Source organism: Balearica regulorum, chromosome 5, assembly GCF_011004875.1.
Source record: "Balearica regulorum gibbericeps isolate bBalReg1 chromosome 5, bBalReg1.pri, whole genome shotgun sequence".
NCBI classification, from domain to species: Eukaryota; Metazoa; Chordata; class Aves; order Gruiformes; family Gruidae; genus Balearica; species Balearica regulorum.
This window is the reverse complement of record NC_046188.1, coordinates 30,720,829-30,744,046: the sequence shown is the minus strand read 5'-3', so window position 1 is coordinate 30,744,046 and position 23,218 is coordinate 30,720,829. Positions and strand designations below refer to the sequence as shown.

The following is a 23,218-nucleotide window of genomic DNA, read 5'->3' as shown; positions in this document are numbered from 1 at the left end:
TGGACACCACAATTAATTTTGAATGATGTGACTGCTAAATGGGAGATAATGTTCATTTGAATGATGTTTAATGTAATAGGTACCAGCAGAAATTCATAAGCCAAAATTCCAATCTTTTTAATAGGAGACAGATGACTACCGGTATTTTGACCCTAAGATGCTACGAGGCAGTGACAGGTGAGTTTACTAGTAGTTTTACGTCTTTCCTTTGACCCCTTGAAAAGGTTAACTTAAGAAATCTGGTTTTATTTTCCTTGCTGACTGCAAGTAATTGATTTGAATCATTAATTCTAAGTCAAGATGGTTGGTGTTGAAGAAATTCACAATGGGAACTTGGATCAACCAGATGATTTTTTCTGCAGTGTTATAAAAATTTTTTTGTTCCTGTGACTGAACATGCTGCTAACATGTACATTGGTTCAGTCACAGGAATGTGTACTAATATGTAGCAATACTAAACGTTAGAATTCTTTATAGTCGTACTGCTCGGTTTCTTTGAAACTTTGTGGGGTTTCGCTGTTAAATTAAAAAGTTTTTGGATAGTGCACCAAAATCTCTTTTGTCACTTTTGAAATAGTTAAAATTTTAATTTGAATACAACCCTTCTTTAGTAATTTGTTAGTAACTTTGCAAAAGAATCATTCAAAATTGACTGCATTTGCAGTTGAACAGACAGGTGCACATTTTTTATTCATGTGCGTATGAAGGGAGAGTTGGATATAGTTTATTTTGCTGTAAAAGAGAGGAAGAGGAATTACACTCAAAGTTTATAAATTTCTATCTTTTGCTTTATATCTTTGACCAATAACTGTGGCTGATAATCTCACCTCTAATATCCTAGAAACAGAGAAGATACTTAATTTTAACATACCTTCTAAAAATAATTTTCATCTGAGCTGTAGGAAAACGATCAGCTCATTTCAATGCAGGGTTATTACAGGACAAATATGGATAAAGTAGGTTCAGACTTGGTTTTAGTTATTTTCATTAAAATCTGTCTCCACTTCCTCTATTCTTGAAACATGGAAAGTATATTTCTGACATCATAAGAAGTAATAGGAAACAAATTTCAGATAATATATATGTTTTGTTGGAAAGTATTATTACAGAGTTTATAATTTCAAAGATAAGCAGATTTTGAAAGCATCAATGAAAAAATTGGCAGTATTTTATGTTTCATTTTAATTGCAACTTTCATTGTTTTGTTATGCTTTTATACCATTTTTGGAGGATTTTGTGCAAAAGTGCAAAGAATTGTTTTATCAAAGCCAAAGGGGTTTTCTCATGTAAATGTGCTTTTTTTACCCATTCCATGTATTTCTTATGTTCCTTTAAGCACTGTAAAGATATGCATTTACAGCAGTTCATAAATCTGCTATTCTGTGTAGCTATAATAATCATCATAGGGAAAAATTTTTAATTTCTGGTTTGGGGTTTGTTTGGGCTTTTTACATAAACTCAAGTTACATTCCTTAAATTAGATTTGAGCATAACAAAACTCTAGTATAGTCATATAGGGGTTTGTCTAATTCTCCCTTCAAATGATGATCAAAAACCACAGGTTAGCTGGCTTGACAAAATATTACTAGTTTAAAATAACAATATAAAATAGTGTAATCAATGGGAAGATATTAAAAAGCAATTAATTTTTTTTCTAACCTACTCCGATTTTCAGAAATACTGGCATTTCTACCTATTATTTTTAAATAGAGTAGGAACTGCATTACTGTAATTCAGTCTTGGCAAACCAGTATCTTTATATCCTGTGTAAAGCCTATGTCAAGTATAAACGGGCCTTGCCCTTGTAAAAGGATGACACAGAATGTATGTGGATTTCTCATGTCGTATTCACTTGACGAGAAAATTGGGCTAATGGTTCTACTTACGGGGAGTCTGTAGTATTCACGGCAGGTCAAAACAACATGTTAGAGGGAGCCATTCCCTCTTAAAACCTGTTTTTCTAATACACTGGAATGTCTGTTAATTGTTGGTCACTCAGAGAAAACTTCTTGAAATAAGGACAAAGATAAGTTGAAGGGGAAAACGCAATGCTTTTAATCGGTGTTAGAACATAAGATGTATTTGACTATGTGGGGCTGCAGGCCAGTACAGGGCAGCGGAGGGTAGTGGTAGCGTGTGAGTGAAGGGCAGGAGAGCAGACTGACCCTTCAGAGCTTTTTCTTTGCTTTTTGCCTTCCTCCTGAAGGCACGAGGTGATGCAGGAGAAGAGGCTTCTGCCCCTCTCCCTGCTACCTCCCTGCAGCTGGGGTTCTGTACTCACACAGAAAGGAGGCATCTGTACCACTCAAATTGGAACTTACCTCGTTTTAATCCTATTGCTGTCATGCCTGACAGCAAAACACATACTGCTGCCTATAGTCGTTTTTGAGGTTTTTGAAGCATCAGTAAGTTTACAGGCAGGCATGGCAAACTGACTGCCTTACCTTGTTCAGCTCCCAGGAGGCAGGATTGGTAAGGGTCATGAACTGTGCTAATGCTGATGAAATTTTTTTTTACTTATTGGATTTGCTCCTAGCTAGCCCCCCCTCTAAAAGTGTTGTCATAAAGCTTATGATTCAAACAGCAATCTTAGGACTGAAGTGAAACTCCTATTTACTCGTGTACTCAGTCTGGTAAAACAAATTATTTTCCATAGTAAATCATTTAAATAAAATACTTGGAGAATGAATGCAGAAAGGCCATCATTGTTCTATTTTATATCTTTGTCTAATATTATATAGTATTCTGCAAACGTGTGTACATGATCATTTTGCATATTTATCTTACCATCTACTAAATTTTAAGTTGTAGTTTGTTTGTGTTTCTTTTTATAGCTCAGTTCCAAGAAATAAAAATCCATTCCAGGAGGTAAGTCACGTAGAAATTATTTTTCAGTGTTCATGTGTTTAAAAGAAATAAATCCTGAAGTACCAGTCATTTTTGATTATCATGATTAAGAAAATGAGAGGTCGTGTTTGCAAAAACCGCTTAGACTAATTATATCTAGTATTAATTATAATTAGCTGTTACATTGAAGAAGTCTTTTCATCTTCAAAGGACTACGTAAGCATTAACTAATACTGGAGAAAAATGTAGAAAATTATTCTGGAGGTAATTACAGGGATTTATTAATATCATAATTGGGTACTCAGCAATTTAAACCCCCTATTTTTATACCAGTCTTCAGAATGCTCTCTAGATTTAATCCTTTGTGCAGCCTTAAACAGCAGTGTTGACCACTGGCTTAAGTGACAGTATTTTAAGCAGTCTCTGCAATTACAGGAAAAAAGCCAAATAACAAATGTTGTCATTTTATATAAATGCCAGTAACTTTCAGTATTTTTCAACATAAATATTTGCAAATAGTAAAAGTCCTACTTATCTGATCTTACTACCAAGTTTCATAAGTCAAATCTTTGCTTTGGCAATATACAAATGTCTCAGATTTCTCTTCGAATGTCCTAATTATCCTGCTGAACAAAAGAAATACCATGCAGTGTCATATATATTGCTTGCAGATGGTCATAGCAACAATGTCAGTCAGTAGTAACATAAAGTCTATATAAAATTCATATAGTGTAGTCAAACAAGTCTGGGTAGTGAACATTAACAAAAACAATACAGCTATTCAAGTCTCCTTTTTCTATTCATTAATTGTTCTCTTTTAAACGTCGCCCAGAAAATACTGATAGCCATTGCCCATAGTATTATAGATTATTACTAGTAGGAAGTGCGAGGGGGGAAAATAATGAAAAAGTGTATTCCTTTGTAACATAGGTATTTTATTTGTGTCCCAAATTCATTCTTAAGCATACATGGAAATATTTCAACTGTTCCTATGGTCACTGGAGACATCTCTGCATAAAAAAGTAACATGTTGAAACTGCATATGTTTCAAATAGTTCTTAGTAGAAGATAGTGACATATTAAAAGCTCTCAGCTTGCTATTCTGCATCCTACTAAAATGCTTCTATTATCTTCTTTTGGGTAGGAAGCTAGTGGTTCTGTATCCAGTTCTTATCAGACTGCAGTGTGATTAGGATGATTTTTGCTGTAGGTTTAACAATTTGCTGTATATTTTACTACTGAAATGTTAAGAATTTGAATGCATATTCTAATTAAGTATGTGTTGCCTTTTAGGCAATAGTGTTTGTGGTTGGAGGCGGCAACTATATCGAATATCAAAATCTTATTGACTACATAAAGGTATGTGCACTTCTATCGGTTGTAGTCTGTAACTCACTGATAGAAACCAATTTTAGCAGGTTTGCTCTAACATATAATATTTAGAAGATTAAGTCTATGAAATTAGCCTTAATGTCCTTATATGCAGAGCCTGGGGAAAAAAGAAGAAGAAATGTAAGAAATCAGTAGAAAATGTGGATTATTAATTCAGACCAACGAAGAATTACTGTTTCTGGTATTTTTGCTCATGTCGCACTTTTGAATTGAGTAAATAAACTGCATTCTGCTTTAGTTTGTCTTCATACACACAAACACAGTTGAAAACTGTCAGCAGATTTAGCTAACTAACTGAATTAACCTTGCTTCTGTACTGATACATCAAATGCTGTCAGTTTGGCTGTTCATAATGGAGAGTCCTGTCACTAGTTTTTGTTTGCTGTTGCTAAATAAAGCAGCTGTAGCATGTTGTAGCCTCGAAAGTAAGGAACTGCTCAGCATTCTCTAGTTTTCATAAATCTCGCAAAAGAGGTACTACAGTGCTTTTTTGTATGCAACTTAGGAGTATGAAGTCAGTTCAAAACAAGGCCTAAGGGAAGCTCGTTCTTGATAGGCTGCATCATTTGATTCTGCATAGAAATCGTAAGAGGTGTCATATGCACAAAGAAGAAAATACATAACCAACTTGGTCATGCTGGTGTAAGAAAGAGATGTAATTTCTCTTGTTCCAGCTGGCCAGCCTAGCAGAACACACGTATACCAAAAATCCGTGCATGGAGAAAAGTAACTACGTCATTATAGATCTTGGGGGTGCAGGGGTGGGATTCAAGCACTTTCCAGGAATAAAAAAAAATACAAACGGAACCTTGATAAAATTTTGAAGTAGGTAATAAATCATTTAAGAGCAGCAGCATACCATTCTTCCTTCCTGATCTTAACCTCGTTCGTGGAACGATCGTCCTGTCCTGCAGTGGATGGGATTGAGGCTTTTCACACAAAAGAACAAATATGGAGCATTAGTCACTGAAAAACACTTTTTCCCCAAAGCAAGCACATGAGAGCTTTATGTCTAGGTAAATCTTGAAGAGAGTAAAGTCAGAACGTGTGTGCGGAGCTGTTGTCCCCCTCTAGCAGGCACCCATTTTGAAACAGATAGGGGATAGGAGAGGAAGAAGTCAGGATAGGGGAAAGGAAAGGAAGAGGTCTGCAAGCTATAGAAATTATTAAGTCTCAGCTTAGCACTTATTCTTGATAACTAATTATAGCATTCAGTGGTGCATCTGCCTGTAGCAGAGTGCAGTGTGTATTTGTGATGTATATTTGTTACTTCGTACTAAAATAAAACTCTGAATCCCCTGGAGGCTAATACACTTCTCTCCTATGTAGCTGCATACTGACAGAGCTGAGGTTTGCTGTGTATGTATACATATATATGTATGTATGCAGAGCATTTGTGCAATGACAAGTTAAACAGTACCTCATACAAAGTGGTAGGAAGCTGAAGTTTCTGACGAATAAGAGGGCAAACAGGAGGGCATTTGGTAAACAGGTGGAGAGGACAGAAGGAACTGAAAACTACAGGAACAATAATGTTAGATCTTAAGGAGAGTCAGAAGTTGGATGTAGTTTTTCTTCTTCTGGAACCCGTGGACAGGGGTTTCCTCATCATCAGTTGTCACAGACAAAGGGTGCTGTATGTTTCTCCATCAGACTGCGTACTTGGTCAGTGGGAGATGACCTCCCAAGGGGGAAGGCTCCCTCACCTTTATTCCACTTGGCCATTTGCTCTTGAAAAAGACCAAGAAAAGTTACTGCACCTCCCACCCCCGGAGACTGGCCTCCCTCTCCCAGGTGACTCTTACAGGCTTTTCCATGTGGTACACTTCCAGCATCTGTTGTTTCACCAGATGTAGCTTATTAATTATTCTAATATTCAATTAGTCTTCCTCCAGAATAAAAAAGAAAAATCAACAGCTCTGCTCTTGCAAGCAGATACCAGAAGGATTTTATTCATGGATTTGTTTTTCTAAGCACTATCTGTTTTGCCAGTTCACCTCTGAAAGCACAGAGAAAGTATTTTAAAAGTTTCTACAACAGGAAGCAATGTTCATTCAGCTTTGACGTTCTGGGGGGTTTTTTTGTAAGAAAGAGAACCAAGAGGAACCCTCAAATCCAATTATTTGCAGTTCTGTGCTGGAATGGCCCATCTCACATTGTCAAAAAGCAAATATTTATAATGTCAGTAAGGCAGATTGTGCCTTAAAATAGACATATTGGGCCAAGTTCAGTTCAGCATGCTGAAAATGTGTCACCAAAATTGAAAGCCATAGGGAGCCTCCAAGAGGAGACTAGCATACTGTTTTGTACAAGAGAATTTAGCATGTCCTTTAATTGCCTTTAGCAGATGGTTAGAAAGGTACTGCTTGACAATCTGTTCCAATCTACCTATGATAAATGATAATGTCTATCACAAGAAATTTAAATCCAGCAGAGTTTTTCAGTCGTTAAAAAATACTGCCCTTTGAAGAGTACTGAGGTTTTTTTGTTTCAGGGGGGGTTTTTTTTATGTTAAGCAGTTTCAACTTGACTCCAATAATTATTTGGCGATATATATATATATATCTTTGCTTGAATGAACTGAGTAATTGTTTTAAAATATGTATGCTTTTATTTAAAATTACATTTTTAGAAAGAATATATATGACAGACTGGAAGTGCATATTAATGTATTTCAGAGTTGCCTGAAAAGCAACAGACCCATTTCACAATGATTTGTATAGTTTAAATTTTATTTTTTTTTTGGTACTAGGCAGAAACAAACACTATTCAGTCATACTACTGAAAGTGGAATCTGTCAAAATACCAGTTTAGATCAAAACCAGACCTGTTCAGGCATCAAGATGAAAAAACCTGGCCTCAAACAGGGGAAGATGCAAGCTCAAGATCCTGCTCAGCAATGAGAATAACTTACTACCACAAACCACTTAAAATTAATAAAGATGAGGACTTGAACCAAGATTACCATCTCCCCAATTAGCATGTGACCACCAGCCAAGGACTGTTAGAATTTGCTTCTGCTACTTTCTGCTGAAATGGCACAATTGATAATATATATGAAACAAAATCATTTTGTCAAGGCTTATGTTCCTATTTTGCTCTTAATAAATAAGTTTTACCTAGCTAGTGTGGGGAAATGCAAAATAATTTAACAGTGAAAACAGATATCTCAAGCCTGTGCTTGAAGTTTGAGGAACCATGGGATTATTAGCCCAACACTGGAAATGAAATAAACTAATTTTCACTTCCAAAATGCTACCATAGCACTTTGGCAGCCTTCCTATCAAGCGAATACTGTTAAACTGTTCACTGCAAACTAGGTTTATAATGCATCCGATTGAAATCAACACTTTGTTTCAGAATCTCTTTACAAAAAAGTGCTGTTTTTAACATCGTCATCATCATATGGAAATGAATTACAGATTGAAGTTTTCAGGCTCTTTACACGAGAGAAACAGTAAATATGTTGTTACTATCCTTAGAGCAGTGCTCAGGTATTTTATTTTAGGGATAGGGTTTGCGCAAGTGAGATTGTTACCTTTCCAAGCCATTCATAGACACGTCAGAGAACTCGGCATTCTAGTGAGTTTAAATGTGTAAAATGCCCCATTTTTTCCACTTTCTTTCTGCCTCTGGTCTCTCATTTTCCACTTCAATTTAATTACAGTTTTTTCCCCTCTGGTGGAACAGCTCTTCTTTTTCCAGCCAAAAGTGTAGGACTTCAACATCATCTAGTTTTTTGGGGTGGTTTTTTTTGGTATACAATTAGTTTAAGCCACTTCTGCTACTCTGTTAAACACTCGATTTCTTCCTTTTTTTTTTTTTTTTTTTTTTTAGGGTAAACAAGGCAAACATGTCCTGTATGGCTGCAGTGAACTTTTTAATGCTACACAGTTTATAAAACAGGTAGGTACCTTTGATAACCTCTGTAGTATTTACTACTTCTGTAACTGTGGTGACTTATTTACCTTTACGTCTCTCTGTGGATTTTTAAAAAAAAAAACACCACCACAACTAATTTGTGAAAAATGAATACATGTTCTTGTTATCTATTTTCACTTGATTGAAACGGGGGTTTGGAGTCATTATTTTTAATTAACTTTGGAAGGCCTGTGTTGCCAGTGTGAGTTCACAGGTAATGCAGGTGAACAAGTTCATTGTAATTGCCTTAACATAAACCCTAATGAAAAAAATTGCTCCAGTCTTAATACTTTCACAAATAGCATGTCTTTCCAGGCTATTCTAGCAACTTTTACAAGTTAAAAACTGCCATGCAACTGTGATCTTTAAACCTTTCTCCTAATTTTTGCTATTTATAAATACTGGCCTAGTGGGAGCTTGATGTTGTCCATACCTAAATTAAAAATCAGTCTTTTAGTGCTGTTAAAAACATTATCATCACCATTACTTCTCTGTGCCTCATTCCAATACCAATGCAAAATAAAAATTACTCATGGTGGTCAGCAAATAGCAGCCATTCGATAGCTGTCAGCACCTATGTTTTTACTACCTACTAAGATGAGAATAAATTGTTACTCAAAACTACATTTTAAAGAACTGAATTAATTCTTGTTGCACATGAAGGAAACAAAGGGTACTTAACAGCTTAGAACTCTTCAGTCAGCTTAATTAACTTTTTTGTTGACTTAACTGCGTACGCTGCACCTTTACCTCAGAGATTTATTCAGATCTTAAGATTTGAAGCTCGGATTCTCTCCTGTGAGGGTAGGCATCAAATGTTCTATTACCAGCATCCTTCTGGTTGTAAGAGACAACCTAAGCTTATAGGACAGAAATATTTACAGTATGAAATGGATATTAGTTTGACTGAAAAAATAAGATTCACAACCTAACAGTTTTCTGTCTCTTTATGTTTAGCTGTCCCAACTTGGCCAGAAATAAGACTGAAACACCATTACATGGATGACAGCGTGACACAAAGAACTGTTACAACATTCAGATTTCTTCATATCTATGATTTTGTCATTATATTAAAACTTCAACCCATGTCATTAATATGATAACTTTTAAAAAAAAAATCTGTAATTAATACGGTGTATATCAACATTTCAGAAATAAACCTTAAAACCTGCTATATTTTTGGTGGGGGTCAGTTTCCCATTATTACATTCTAAATGCAGTATTAGCTATGGTACGTGACAGAGCTGGCTGGAAAGCATAGCGTTTTCAAGTTCTTACGTACAGTTTCCGTTACAGTAAACAAAGCAATAGCTTGAAGAAAAGGTCAAGCCTGGCTTTAGGAGATGTGTTCTTCTTGAAAGCCAGGCTATCTTTATTTAACAAAATTGAAAAGGACAAAACTGCCTTTTAGGACCACAGACAAACAGCCTTAGTGCAAGAGAACTACTACTTCTAATTCTTACCCTTTTATTTTACTAATGTCATTATACTTGTACTTCGATTTGCACGGGTCTTTGCTTGATTGTCGAAAGATGTACTTGAAGGTACCTTCAGTGCAAGTTTCTGATGGACTAATTTAGCTTTTCTCTTAAAGTTAAGAGAAAATTGCTTGCCTACGCAGTCACAGTTTCAAACTGTAAAACTGTGAAATCTTTAATAGTTTTCTTCTGCACTTTTTATTGTAACTGCTTTGACTGTTACGTTTGGGAAGAAACCAAGTCACACTCACAGAACAGCTCTTAACTGTTTTATAAGCACACATTTAAAATACAGTTTTTAACATTTGCATTAGGTAGTGGCGGTTTAGTAGTTTAAAGGATCTCGCAATATAATTAAGTTTTGCCAGTAATGATAGCTCTGGAGAGTGCATATGGGAATGGAGAGAAGGTAACTACATTTCTTCTAGGTCTTTGCCTCTAGAAACGTCCTCTCTGGCAACAGCACTGCTACTGGTGAAGCAATAATATGTCTTCAAAACAAGGCCTAACATACTCAAAAAAATGAAAACACTGATTGGGGGTTTATTAACAAACTGTGAGATCATAAAAATTACTGGCTTATTGTAAGTTTTTCAGCAGTGTTTTTTTTGCCCTGTTCTTCAGTGTTGAATGTTAATTTTGCTCTAAAGGCAATACTTTTTCCCCAGCTAGAATTTTTTTTTTAAGAACATCTATACAAGAAATGCAGTTGATCAATTCCTTAAAAGTATCACAATAAGAATCTGCATAATCTAGACTATGTTACCAAAAAGTAATAATGTTAATTAATTATCTGGGCTGAGTCTTGTAAGCTACTCCACACTACTATTATAACCTTCTAACTTTGCCAAGCCAATAAATGTATTTATTGTGTTGTTAAATATAGTTGCCCTATGTGAGCACTCTCCCATACTTCAATCAGCAAGGACTCACTGTGTCAAATGCAGTTTGTTATTCTGATTCCCTATAAATACACTATATTTGTTAGTAAAAACGAGGTCAAAGTGCAGTTGGAAAAGAAAATGACATTTAAGGTGTTTATTGCTTCCTGTGGGAGTTCATTCCAGCAGCTTGGAATCATCCATCCCCAAGAAATCTGTGCTTCCTACGCCAAGAGTTTTTAACCTTGCAGCTGACAATCAACTACTTTGAAAAAATCTGCTGACTGCTTTTTGTCCTGATCTGGTGGCAGCCTGTGAGGCAATGGACCCTGCTCATTTAAACCAAGAGCACTCCTAAATCACAGCATACAGGATTTGCTGTTTCAGTAAACTATGGAAGGATATCAGAAATATACTTTGGTGTCTGTGGTCAAAAACTTGACATGTAGTCTTTACACTGCTGCTGGAGACAGGTTTCATTTGTGCCCAGCTTTATAGCTGGCTCTTCATGTCTGTTGTGTGAGCATGCACTGGTCAATTTGGCATTCGTTTTTTTAAGAAATAAATAAATACAGTTTTAGTACCTCAAACATTCTTCTCTTTCCTTTCCAAGCTAGTTTTCTGGTTTTGTTATATTAGTAGTCCTAAAGCTCTCTGTTACCATTAAAGTCTCAGATTTACCGCTCATCATACTTCTTCCCTTCTGACCCAGCCTGAGCTATGGCATACTGGTTTTTGTTACGTTGCCCTTCCCCTTGAATCTCTCTTGTGCAGTTAGGAATGTAGGTGGTTGTAGAAGTCTCCATGGTTAACCTAGAGGCAATGTTCAAAGAAAGCTGGCTCTTTGGCAAGCTTATTCAATTTATGGCCAGTCACTACACCCTTCACATCCTCAAAGGTCCCTGTGCTTAAAGGAGAGGTTATGCCTGGCTCAGTGAGTCTTTTAAGTAAAATAGTACCAGCAGCATTCATGTTGCTAATAAATATTTTAGGTGGCTGCGTGAAGGACCAGGGAGTTTTGGAACTTTTCTAGTCTCACCTCTGTTAACATACCTTCAGGCAGGGCTGGCTAGCAGGGCAGCACCTGCAGTAGCTCTGGCTTCGCATCTCAGGACTGGCAATTCTTCCTTGGGATCTACCTTCCCATTTAAGTACGCAAAAGCAGCACAAGGCTGAGTTTCAAGTGCTCTACTTCTTCTCAGGAAGAAAATAAGCAGTCTGGTCTTCAGCTGTGGAAGATTGGCACATCTGTCTTTCAGGAAGTATAGAGAAGTTTTACAAATGGTTGCATATACTTGCCACTTAAGAATTAATTCACAGTTCAAAACAATAACCCTTCACTTTCTTGTTTCAGTTTGAAGGTTTTAGAATATTTAGATGGATAATTTGTGAATGAACAATTAATTTGGTGCCTTTGTTTTTCACAATTAGACACTTTTTAAGAAGAAAAAGTAACAATAAAAAAAGGAAATAATCAGAATGAGGAAAAGAAACCTCTGGAGCCCTCCACATGATTTAAATGCATTTACTGGTGTAAGGCTATCTGATACAGACCAATCTTTATTGTCTTTGTTAGAGGAAAACGTTACTAAGATTGATGGTGTTTACCTCAACCTAAACAGAAAATAAAATAGCAGCTTTTCCCCAAAACACATCAGTACTTAGAACAGGAACAATTACAGAGCCAACACGGTTGTGCAGACAAAGCTCCGTGGCTATAGGCGAAAACAGCGCAGCGCTTCCCTTTGCATCTAAGTGAGAGAGCACAAAGTGGAATTGCTTAATGATTAGTCCGGTGTCCTGGTGGGAGCCATCCTAGGAATAAAAGGTTTGTAAGTAGGTACATAGGAACTAACCTCAAAGCTATCACAACTAAGGTCTTCAAACCTGAAATAAAAAGTGTTGGGCCAAAACAACCTCCTAGCCCTTCCTTCCCGGCAATCAGTGGAGAGACCTACTCACTCTCCATGGTTGGATGGTTCCTTAGTTGTTACTCATTGCTGACAGGTGGCTCTGGCTCACAGAAAGTCAAGCTTGGTCAGTGTTCTCATGTTCACAGAAAAATTAGCCACAACAGCAATGATTTCTCTGTAACTTCAGAGATCAGAGAGAATGTTAATAGTTTTCTTGCAGTGAATCAGTAGATGAGTTGACCCACCTCTGTGTTGTTTGGAAATGGTTTAGTGACCCTATTCCATGTAGAAATCTCAGTCATTTTCAGCAACATTCCAATATATTCTACTCCTTAATGTGGTCACATGTCACTGAGACATGCATGTCCTCCTTCAAAGGCATCAAAAAATCTGCATATTTAATCTACCAATGCATCATAATTTTTTTTCTAAAATTATAAACCCTTAAGTAGTTCAATTGCCACAAGAATTTGAAATTCTAGTTATAAATTTCATAGCGTTCCCTTTATCTGCCAGTGTCTTTCTCCTTCTGAAAACCAAGCAGGGCCAAATTTTACATTTTTTAAAATGTTCTTTTGAACTTATCCCAGCTCCTGCTCATAATTGCATAGGTTGGCTTTCTTGGTTTGGCAACAGAGGAGTGATCTTTACCCTGTGAAACCAGACACATCCCCCAAAGCCTCAGGACTTCAGTCCCCAGTCCTACTCCTATCTTCCCAACTCATACGCATGTTTCCTAATTTTTGGCAATCTAAGCGGTAGATCATAGGCGTAATGCTTTTAAGGAAAAGTGCTTTTTAGCATCTCAGCATGGACATGCAATGTAACTTATTTTCTGCTGCACTTGTATTATGTACGTATCATGAAAATAAATGGATGGAAATTAACCTGGATGAAAATGAAGTGTCAGAATTTGACAAGAATTGGTGTGGATTCTTTCCAGATTTGCCGAGAGGTTTTGTTTTGAATTTGGTAGTAATGATCTGATAAGAATACAGTTCTCCGTAGCATCTCCTATAGCTAAAACCATTCCACCCCTCTTTCTCCCTTCCCCAAATAAATTTATAATATCTTCCCTCTACATACAGACCTTCAAAGGTTTTGAAATTATACTGACGATTTAGTTTTAACAAATAATGAGATTACTCCTACTTTATTTTGGAGGGTAAAATTACACAGGCCAGCTCAAATAATTTTTTTGTGGTGGACTTCGCTGTTTAATTTACTCCCTGAAATGAATCATTTTGTACTTTCAGCTACAATGGCAAAGCTTTCTCAGTCCTTACCGCATCTCTAACAAGGAGAATTGCAACACCTTGTATAAGGTGCCACATTTGGCACTTTATACATGACTAATGTCAGGAGCTCTGCTCCGAAATATTTATTACAATGCAAGCATAGCGTTACATTGACGTAAAACTAGAACCCAAGCATTCAATCTGATATAGGCCTCTCAAAAGACTTTGTAAACCGTAAATGAACGCATACAGGTTTTATCTGGTTCAAATACCAATAACTGTGTTTGTACATTTTTTCTAGAGCACAGATATGCACCATATGAAATAGATTGAATAAGGGCAACATTTTCTTCCATCTATAAATTCTGTGACTGGTGTCTTCCTACTTGGTTTGTTCGCTCTTTTATGCATTTTTTTGTCCATTGCAAAGACTATCAGATCAGGTCACAAAACCGTGCAAGGGAGAGGTATCAGCCAAAGATGATGGATTATGACACAAAATGTTTCACAGGCAAGCACCCAAATTTTTGTGTAGAGCTTGTCTATTAGCAAAGGTAATTGTTGTATTGCCAGGTTTGCTACCACTGAAATACACCCTCTCTTTTTATATGTGAATGAAGTGAAACACTGCTGGTGCAATATTTTTTTCAGATTCCTTTACTAGTATGTTCCAGTCCTCTAGGAAGTTCTCTTTTGCTTCATTTTCCTGGGATTGTTGACAGCTAAACTACTGAGCTCCAGCTGGGATGTGAAGTCACCCTTGAACTAGAACATCAATCCGTTTCCCATAGATCGTTAATCAGCCGTGGGCCCTGTTCACTCAGATATAGTTTGAATTGGGAACTCACAGGGAACAATACCTACTTCTAATCATAGCCTGTCCAACTGCAGTACTGAGGATAGGTTTTTTTTCTTTCCCCATGACAAAAGCTTTGGCTAGCCAGCCTTCCCTCACTGTAACCACGCTCTGATGAGTTCTTTGAAAGCAAACAATGTAAAGATAAGCACTGCTACACAGGGAAGGTAGCTACATAAATCTACCACCTGTGGGGTTTGTATCTCCATCAGTCTGGAAGTCACCTTTGTCAAAGGACAAGAGGGAGGAAAACCAAACAAACAACTGAAAATCCTCTAGGAGTGAATGTCAAAGACAACAAACGCACTTCGTAGACTCTCACTGTGCTGCACGATTGTTTTGCAGCTCCCATTGCAAAATTGCGCAAGCCTTCGCCAGCCACGTCACCAGATTTCTGATGGTTGTGCAGACCACGTTTCTCCCCAGGGGAAGCATCTGGTCCATTGCCTTGCCTTGCACAGGACAAGAAAAAGCAGTGGTGTTATTCAGCCTAGAGCTCTTGGGGAGAAGAGCAAGTGCTCACATTTTTAGCCACACTCACTCCTTGCTGGAAAAGTGAAATTTCTGCAGGCTCAGGGCCCAACATGAAAACAGGTGAAACAAAAAGAGGTTGTCCTTCTGCAGAGCAAGTTCACTATTTTTTTTTTAATGATAAAAAAACTCACACTTATTGAAGTTTCTGTCTTTTTTTCCTTACCTCTTCCCCTCAATTCACTGCAATACCCATGATCAAAAGTATAGTCCCTATACTTTAGGATAGGATCCAGCTTAGTCAAACAGTCAGTGAAAACCTGATGAAAACTGATGTAGTTTTATAATTGTGGCAGTCAAACCATGAACACCAAATCCATGATGTTTTCCAAATTCTTTTTCCTCCTTTAGGTGTCATTAGCAATTTGTTCCGCTATTCTCCTGGCCTGGCCTCCCGACGTGCAGTCTCTATCTGGTCAGGATCTGGGCTTCAAGCGCCAAGCTCACCAGTATCCCAGCCAGGCTTTCTACACAGCCTGACAGTTTGTAAAGTCCATCCATCAACACTGGCATCAGCCCCAAATTACATAAGGGCCTTAGAAACCTGTTCCAATGTCCCAGCAGAGACAAGGATTTAGCCCCCAAATGCTCGTATTGATACCTCAAAGGAAACAGCTAGTTCCCTTCCCAAACCCACAGAAATATTTGTACATCTAAAGTTCCTGAAGCAAAACCACATCAAATTTAGAAGAATCTTTTGGCACAAGATGACCTTGCTTTCTGTTACCTATTTCTAATAAACACTCATTTTGGGAATGAAAACAGTGCTAAGAAAACAAATGCAACTCCGGCTGACTTGGATCCAGAAAAGATGAAACCTGGACTGCATTCTTTGGAAATTTTCACAGTAAGAAATCAAGGACAAATGCCTCTATCAGTTAATATGTCACATTTTTATGCTGTTCAGATATATATAATTTTTTTATTATTATTTCACAATGACAATAGAAAAGCTAAGGGACCTCAATGGGTATTCACTGAAAGGCAATCTTACTCTACTCTCCTCCTTCCTTTTACTTAAAATTATTACATTGAAGGGATTCCATTTCGTTCAAGTGCTTTTACTGATGCGCCAAAATTTACTCCTTCTATACACGATATTGCAATTTTTCTGCTCATGCCTAGCGCTCCTAAATGTAAGATGACTTCCACTGCTGCAGCTGCATCCTAAAGAAGTCCATATGTGAGCAGCCACTCTGTCCAAGTCCAATTTCTCGAAGAGGTTTGTTGGTTTTGTTTTATCTCCCCTCCTCACAATGGGGGTAAAACTGGAGAGGGATAGCAGGACTGACTGCAATTTGTAGATGCATTTGATTACCATCTTCGTTTCCCTTGCTCATTGGAGAACAATTTTGGCTGTGTCTGTGACCTTGTGACTGCCAGAGCTGCAAGCCCGAGCGCAGCACAGCCTGGATCTCAGCTCTGCAGCACACAGATTGTGATAAGGACTCCACGGCTGCTCAAATTCTCGCCCATCCGAAGCCTGAGAAGCAGCATTCCACAAAGCCCGCTGCCACGGCCCAAGCCAGACAGCACAGAAAGCGTTGCTGCCCAGGTAGGGGACTTGGCTGGCATCCGTACGGGCCAGGAGGGACTATGAAAAAAGGCAGGTCCAGATGAGCCACCTTCCTTCTCCCAACTGAAGACCCAAATCAGAAGGTGTTGGGATGACACAAGCAGGAGGAAAGGTTCATGAGGCTGGCAGGGCTTGGGGCTAACTTATTTGGTTTTCAGAAAGCTCTGGAACAGTCAAAGATTAAATGCTCATTGTTCGGTGTGACCACAGGTAAGGATTGGTAACCGAGGGGGTTTCAGCCTGTCTTAGAAAAGGAAGATGGAGAATCAGACCCTTCCCAAGGCATCAAGGTGCAGAGATCGCTCAGGCAGCAGTGCAGAAGGGGAGGGATCATAAAACAACTCCAGCACAAGTCCAAGAGGGAGAGTCTCCCCTAAAATGAAAGACAAGGACAGAAATTAATGCTACCTGTCAGCAAGCCTACAGAGACATGCTACACAGGCTCTCACAGTCTTTCCAAAGTAGCCAGGAGCAGAGGACCTGGCAATAACAGTGGGCCCTATCCCAGGGGTGGTTCAAGGATAGGGGTCATCTCTCTCCCTTCCTCCTCTCTCCTCCACAAGAGGATGGCCGAGAGAAGAGCAGGGCACTGAGCCATGAACCTCTAGTGACCATGTATGGTTGGTAGCATCCATCAGCAAACAGAGCCGGGAGGAAGACTCCAGCAACCAAAAATCACATCCTGCTGAGCCAGGGATGAGACTGGGTACACACCAGCATTCTGCACTAGCAGAATCAGCTACCAAAGAACTACTGAATAAACTCACGTATTTAGGCACAGTACTGAATACCAGGAAAAATGAATGCTGCCTACCCAGGGAGTATTTGCAGATCTGTTGTCAACAGAAGCTATAAGCACAAAGAAAATGCAGTTCAAGCGACTACAAGTCCCCCAAGATCTTGCACATTTGGTGCCACAGCTAGAGTTCCACTGTATAAAGCTTTGCAGGTATACAAAAGATATAGTGGTTTGGCAATAAATCACTGGGGAAAAAAAAAGGTTAAAAACATTGGGTTGATCCTGCTGTTCTTTTATTGGAAAGGAAACAAAATCTTAAGCAGGTCCATGTATCAGATGCAAGTTGGCTATAAACTAAAATCATCTTTTGCTCCAAATACCACTACAGCAATTTTGACAGGAAGCACTAGAAAACGTCAGTTTATGCCAGTGGGCTGCCTCGCAATGCGTACGACCAGGTTGCCAAGTCTTTTGGAGAGACTGGTACTCCTACAAGAACATGCAACTCTATGTGAATCAAATTCTGGAAAAATAACAAAAGACCAACAGTCAAGGAATATCTACCTGCAGTATCTCATGCTGTTTTGTATTTTTTTGTTCATTCCAAATTCATCAAAACTTATCAGAAACATCAGTACTTTATGTACTACAATGGCAGACATGCAATATATATTTCCACACACATAATGGCAAAAGCAAATTTCACAATTAAACACAAAAGATGGTTTTAGGAATCTTAATATTTTCCATATCACAGTTATAATTAGACGAATGTGTTCCCTTCCTTATGCAAGTACTTTTATTGTATTTGATACTTGAAAGGTCTGACCGTGTCTAAATTTAAGAAGTCAGTAGGTCAGCTGTTTTGAAATGGGAAGAGAGTTGACATGATGTGAATTAAAATAAAATTATTACTAATCAAATGACATCAAGTTATTTTACTTGCTGTTTACATTAAACCTCGCTGGTAGGTGGGTATTAAGCCATGCTTAAAATGGAATGCAACTAACTTGAAATAGGTTGGGGTTTTTTATTTTATTAAAAGTGTTTTTCATAACTCAGTGTTCCTTTTTCCTGTTCCCACTGAGATAAGAATTTAACTGTCTGAAAGTTCATCTGGCAGCAGAAATGTTATTTCCAGTTTGCCTACAGATACAGTCATTTCTCAAGGGCTGGCTCATAGCAGACGCTTTGTAGATAGTCTTTAAACTTTGCCATTTCAGAGGCAAACACTCTTGATCAAAGGATGAATAAAAAGAAAGGCCTCAGGAGATTCCTTCTCCACTGGCTACCTCCAAAGGGTCCTCTCGGGTTACGAGCTCTCTGAATCTCAAAGCTACCTTTAGTTTCTATTTTTATCTTCAAAATTTCTAGACCTGTGGACCTAAAAGGAACTACAAAGCTTCCTTGTCGAATAGGCATACTTCATCTTATTCACACGCTACTTTTAAGGAGAGGGGTAAGGGGAGTTGTGGATGGAAGCCAATGCCATGGCGTCAGCACCCAATTGATCTGGTCATCTTCTCCATAGGATAGTGGTGTTGCTCCATGGACTGCAGAAGAGGGTATGTTTGTAGGAGGAATACACAGTACTTGCTTTGAGGGCTGTGGATGAAGAACAGAACCTAGAGAGTGGCAGACATTTAGAGTGACGGTACAAAGAGCAAAGGGAAAATGCACTACAGCCACGCGCGTGAACATCCTTTTTCAGGGAGTGAGGCAAGAGCATTGGTGCTACTGAAGGAATGGGAAACAAGTAGGGAGCTGTACACACGGTAGGAAAAAAACGGCTAAGAGGGGTAAACAGCTGCCATTTGAGTTTAATTAGCTCTTCATTTGAGTCTCTCAAGAGAAAAGGCATGCATGCAGACAGAATTATCCTTATAGGAGGAAAGTTTTTCCTACTGCAAGAGAAAAGGGCCCTATTCTACAGAAATGAAAAACTGGCTATTTAACAAGACTTAACAAAAAAGAAAAAAGAGCAACTGAGAACAATGTATCTATTATAGCCTTGTTTTCCAGCAGATGTTTTGAGGTGACACAGAATGGCTTAGTAGCTGGGTGTTCTGTTTTAAAGACCATGCTGTGAGTCGTTCCGGAACAGAGCTATTTTGGCGATACAGGGCTTTTAAATTACCATTTTTTAAGCGTACTTAAGCTGGTAAGCTATGTGTAGCTAAAGATTTTTGTTTGAGGAAGAAGGGCAGGAGGCCAAGAAAGGTACCTCCAAAAGGAAAATGGGCTTTATTAAATCAAAGTGTGCAAACAGTACTAATCTTATCTGTTTTTCATACATCGCTCTGCAGCCTTAGTAAAATAATGTGTTTCACTTGAATTCAAAACTAACATTTCTAGCACGTAGAAAAAGAGCTTTTGCTTTGCAAAAATATTTTTGCAACAACCAGGTGTCTGAATGCACTTCCCAAAGAACAAGCACATGAGATGAATAATGATGCTATAAACTATGTTTGACCTTTAAACAGCTTTCATTTTTAAAATGGGCCTTCGCTGAAGCAATGGCACCATTCATAATGAAAAGTTAAGCAAAGTTGTTCAGCATGAACTTAGTTTCCAGAAGTTTGAATAAAGGAACCACTATTTAAGTAGCAAGAAACTCAAGAATTTCCCTAATCTCATTGATTCTTCCTGCCTGACAAAAGGCCCAGGAGCAGCCATGTGGCCTGTCTGCAAGTACCTCCACAGCACTTGGGCTGTAGGCGGTCAGTGGCCTCCTTGTACCCACCACTTATGCAAGTTGTAGACAGCAAAACACATTATTTTACTCATACCCCACCCTAAACCTCTGTGCTTGACCAGCACCTTTCACATAAATACACCTGAACTATTTCCAGTGCTTGTCTTGCCCATCACTGCCTGAAAAACCCTTGCCCAAAAAACCTTGTCCTAATGCTGCTCCACCATCAATGCTTCTACAGGATGAAATTAAAATAACGTAACTTCAAATGTCTCCTCAGCACTAGCAGCAGAAAAGTATTAAAATACATATGGTCTAATTTAAAATGCAGATATGTGTTTATGAAGAAAATTGCTTGTGGCCAGCAACATTTGTTTTCATGCTATTATTTCTGCCCACAGTAAACACTTGGAAAAGAGCACTTTTATCTGAGGTTGAACACACAAAGCTGTGCCATGTTCACAGAGCCCTTATGAAAAGATGGCCACGCAGAAGTTGTAGAGCTACCTTTGAAGATACGTTTACCTGAAGTCCCGAATTAATACCTCAAGGTTTTGAATGCATTACATTTCTAGTAAAAAGTCCAAACATTTGAGAATAATCAGCTGAGCTAAATCTATGTAAAATCCCACAAATTGCAACCACAATGCAAGTAACAGGAGAAAGACAGTGTTCTACAGCTCCTGTCTGTAGGGTGAAGCAGTCCCAACACAAATGGGATATTGCCCAGTTGCTGATCCCTTGTGGTGCCCGTTGCTCCTGAGGAGACTCCACTTCCATCAGCCTCTTTGGTAAGCACCCATGCAACAACTCACTGCAACAAGCTAACACGCAGGAAGCCACCATGTTCTGCCATTTAGTTGACCAGAAACTACACAAGTGCATAAATTACTACAGCTATTAAAACCTTTGATGGTCAGTTTAATTATTTCCATCAATAATTAAGAAATCACAGACACCACCACTGCCCAAAAAAACCCCCCAAAGCTATTGGTATCTTTACAAATAGCTCACTAAGAAAAGTTTAACAGCTTTAAATGTTTAATAATAATATAGGGCACTTAAAACTGTTTTCAACCAGGTCTGCTACATGTTTGCATTCATTGTCACCAGGTAGCATGTGATCCAAAGGCTTGTAAGTTGAGGACAAAGTTAGACATTTGTTAAAAACTTTGATTTTATTAAACATGCACATGCTTCATATAAAGTTAGATAGATTTTTTTGCAAGCACTTATTATTAATTCTGCTGCAACTGAAGTGAGCAAGACACAGGAACAGCAAGAGTCAGTCATATTAGCACCAGGCAATCCATTCAGCCTGGCACCTCCAGCATGGTCAGTACCAGCAGCTTCAGAGACAAAATATTTCTGCAGCCCAGAACTTGGTTCTAATGCAGATTTTCATCCACTGTTGACTGGTGGCAGCAAATTAGTCCAAGCTATCGATATTTAATAAGCCACTATGAAAAACCTTGTCATTACAATTACTGCATTTGTGCATTTGATCTCATTGACACTGCAGACATGACAGCTGTGCCCTAGCTTTTTTTTTTTTTTCCAAGTCACAAGGTTAATATTAACAGCCCAACTTGAGCCCTTCTTTAAAATTCCAAATATACACACATAAAACACACAAACATTTTCTCCAAGTAAAACCACAGTGCCAACTGCAAGTTCAGAGTTATGGATTTGCAAACACCGAGGACAGTACAATATATATCTCTGTCCATGAGACAAGGTAGTGGGAGATCCACACAACAAAATCCCAATCACCTCTCTTGCCTTTCTCACAGTTGAATAAAAAAGCAACAATAATGAGTCTTCTAAAAGTCAAATGCTTTGACAGCTGTGGGAAGCCAACCCAACATTTAAAAGGATGGCTGCCACTGCTAATGGGTCCTTGAGGTATTTTTTTACCACCATAACAGACAGAAAAGATATGCAAGTAAATATTTAGTATCTTTTTATTTTCTTGAAAATGTAAACTGCATATGCTTGTTAATCTTAACTGTGGCTTTTATAATTTTAGCATTTATTATACTACTTCTAGGAAACTAAGGAGACATACTAAAATTATTTCACTATTAATGCTAATGGTATCACCTGTTGCTGACTTGCTAACTCTCCCCAAATGACTCTACAAAGTTCTCTTTTATGCTCAAATTTCTTTTCTCTACTCTCTCCCCAGATGTTTTTCACATGCAGATTTTCTTTCTCACTTACAAATCTCCACTTGGTATTCACTAAAATACTACAGGACACAGTTAAAAAGACAGGATTAAAATCCATTTAAACCAACGTGATAGAAAAGCAAGAACCTGGAGGGGTGAGGGAAGACACTGAACTGTTCTCTACTGACCTAATGGCAAGTGTCTCCCCCTGAGAAGTCCTACAGATTTCAGGTAGAAAATCTGCCCCCTTCCCCCCCACCGCCCCCAAATCAGCCTCTGTGTATGGGCATATTTTTATTTAAATCTCTACTAGCATCTTAAATAGTTTAGTCACATGAAATAGGAACCATTAGACATTACAATCTTAAAATACACCCTCTGGCTCCAAATACATCTCTCAAGCAAGCAGAGGTAATAATGCATTTTTCTGAACTATTCTTTGCACAACCATTGAAAGAGATACCCCAGCTGCTGTCAGACAAAGGGATTAGTCTACACCACACTAAAAGAACTTGTTTCAATGTATTTTTCATTAAGGTTAAAGCACGACTGGTTTGAGACCACTTAAGTTTGAAGAGTGTTAAGTGCCAGGAGGGCAAGGATTTTTGCACTTTCTGAAGTCTGAAAATCAGTAATGTAATAAAGCCTTAAAGGGCGACAGGAGAAGGGAATACTTGAATTTATTTTTTTTTTCTTCCTCAAACCACTTAAATACTGAAAAGGCCAAATAATTAACTTTGAACTTACACTTTAAAACCTTAAATGTAAGAAAGCAGGCTAAGGTAAAATTCTAGTGGCGAAAACTGTTTCGTTTCTTGCTGACCCTCAAGTAATCCTGCTCCTTGCACTTGGTCAATAATGCCCTCTGGGCTTTACAAGCTGCATCCCTGGCACTCCACAGCTGTGATGTTGTCACAAAATTCATCTTCATCCAAGGCGTCAATTGCCCTGCCTGTTTGTTTTCTTTGTGCGCAAAAGCT

General features: G+C 38.2%; 1 protein-coding gene across 1 annotated transcript in view; it reads left to right on the top strand.

Moving 5' to 3' along the window:
* The window catches only part of SCFD1 (sec1 family domain containing 1), a 52,231-nt gene extending 42,897 nt beyond the window's left edge, over window positions 1-9,334 (top strand). The window contains exons 21-25 of the mRNA XM_075754071.1: window positions 125-177; window positions 2,835-2,868; window positions 4,141-4,206; window positions 8,077-8,145; window positions 9,118-9,334. Coding sequence (XP_075610186.1) covers window positions 125-177; window positions 2,835-2,868; window positions 4,141-4,206; window positions 8,077-8,145; window positions 9,118-9,141 — 246 coding nt within the window. The 3' untranslated portion in view covers window positions 9,142-9,334. The remainder of the gene's footprint in view (window positions 1-124; window positions 178-2,834; window positions 2,869-4,140; window positions 4,207-8,076; window positions 8,146-9,117) is intronic.
* The last annotated feature ends 13,884 nt before the right edge of the window (window positions 9,335-23,218 follow it).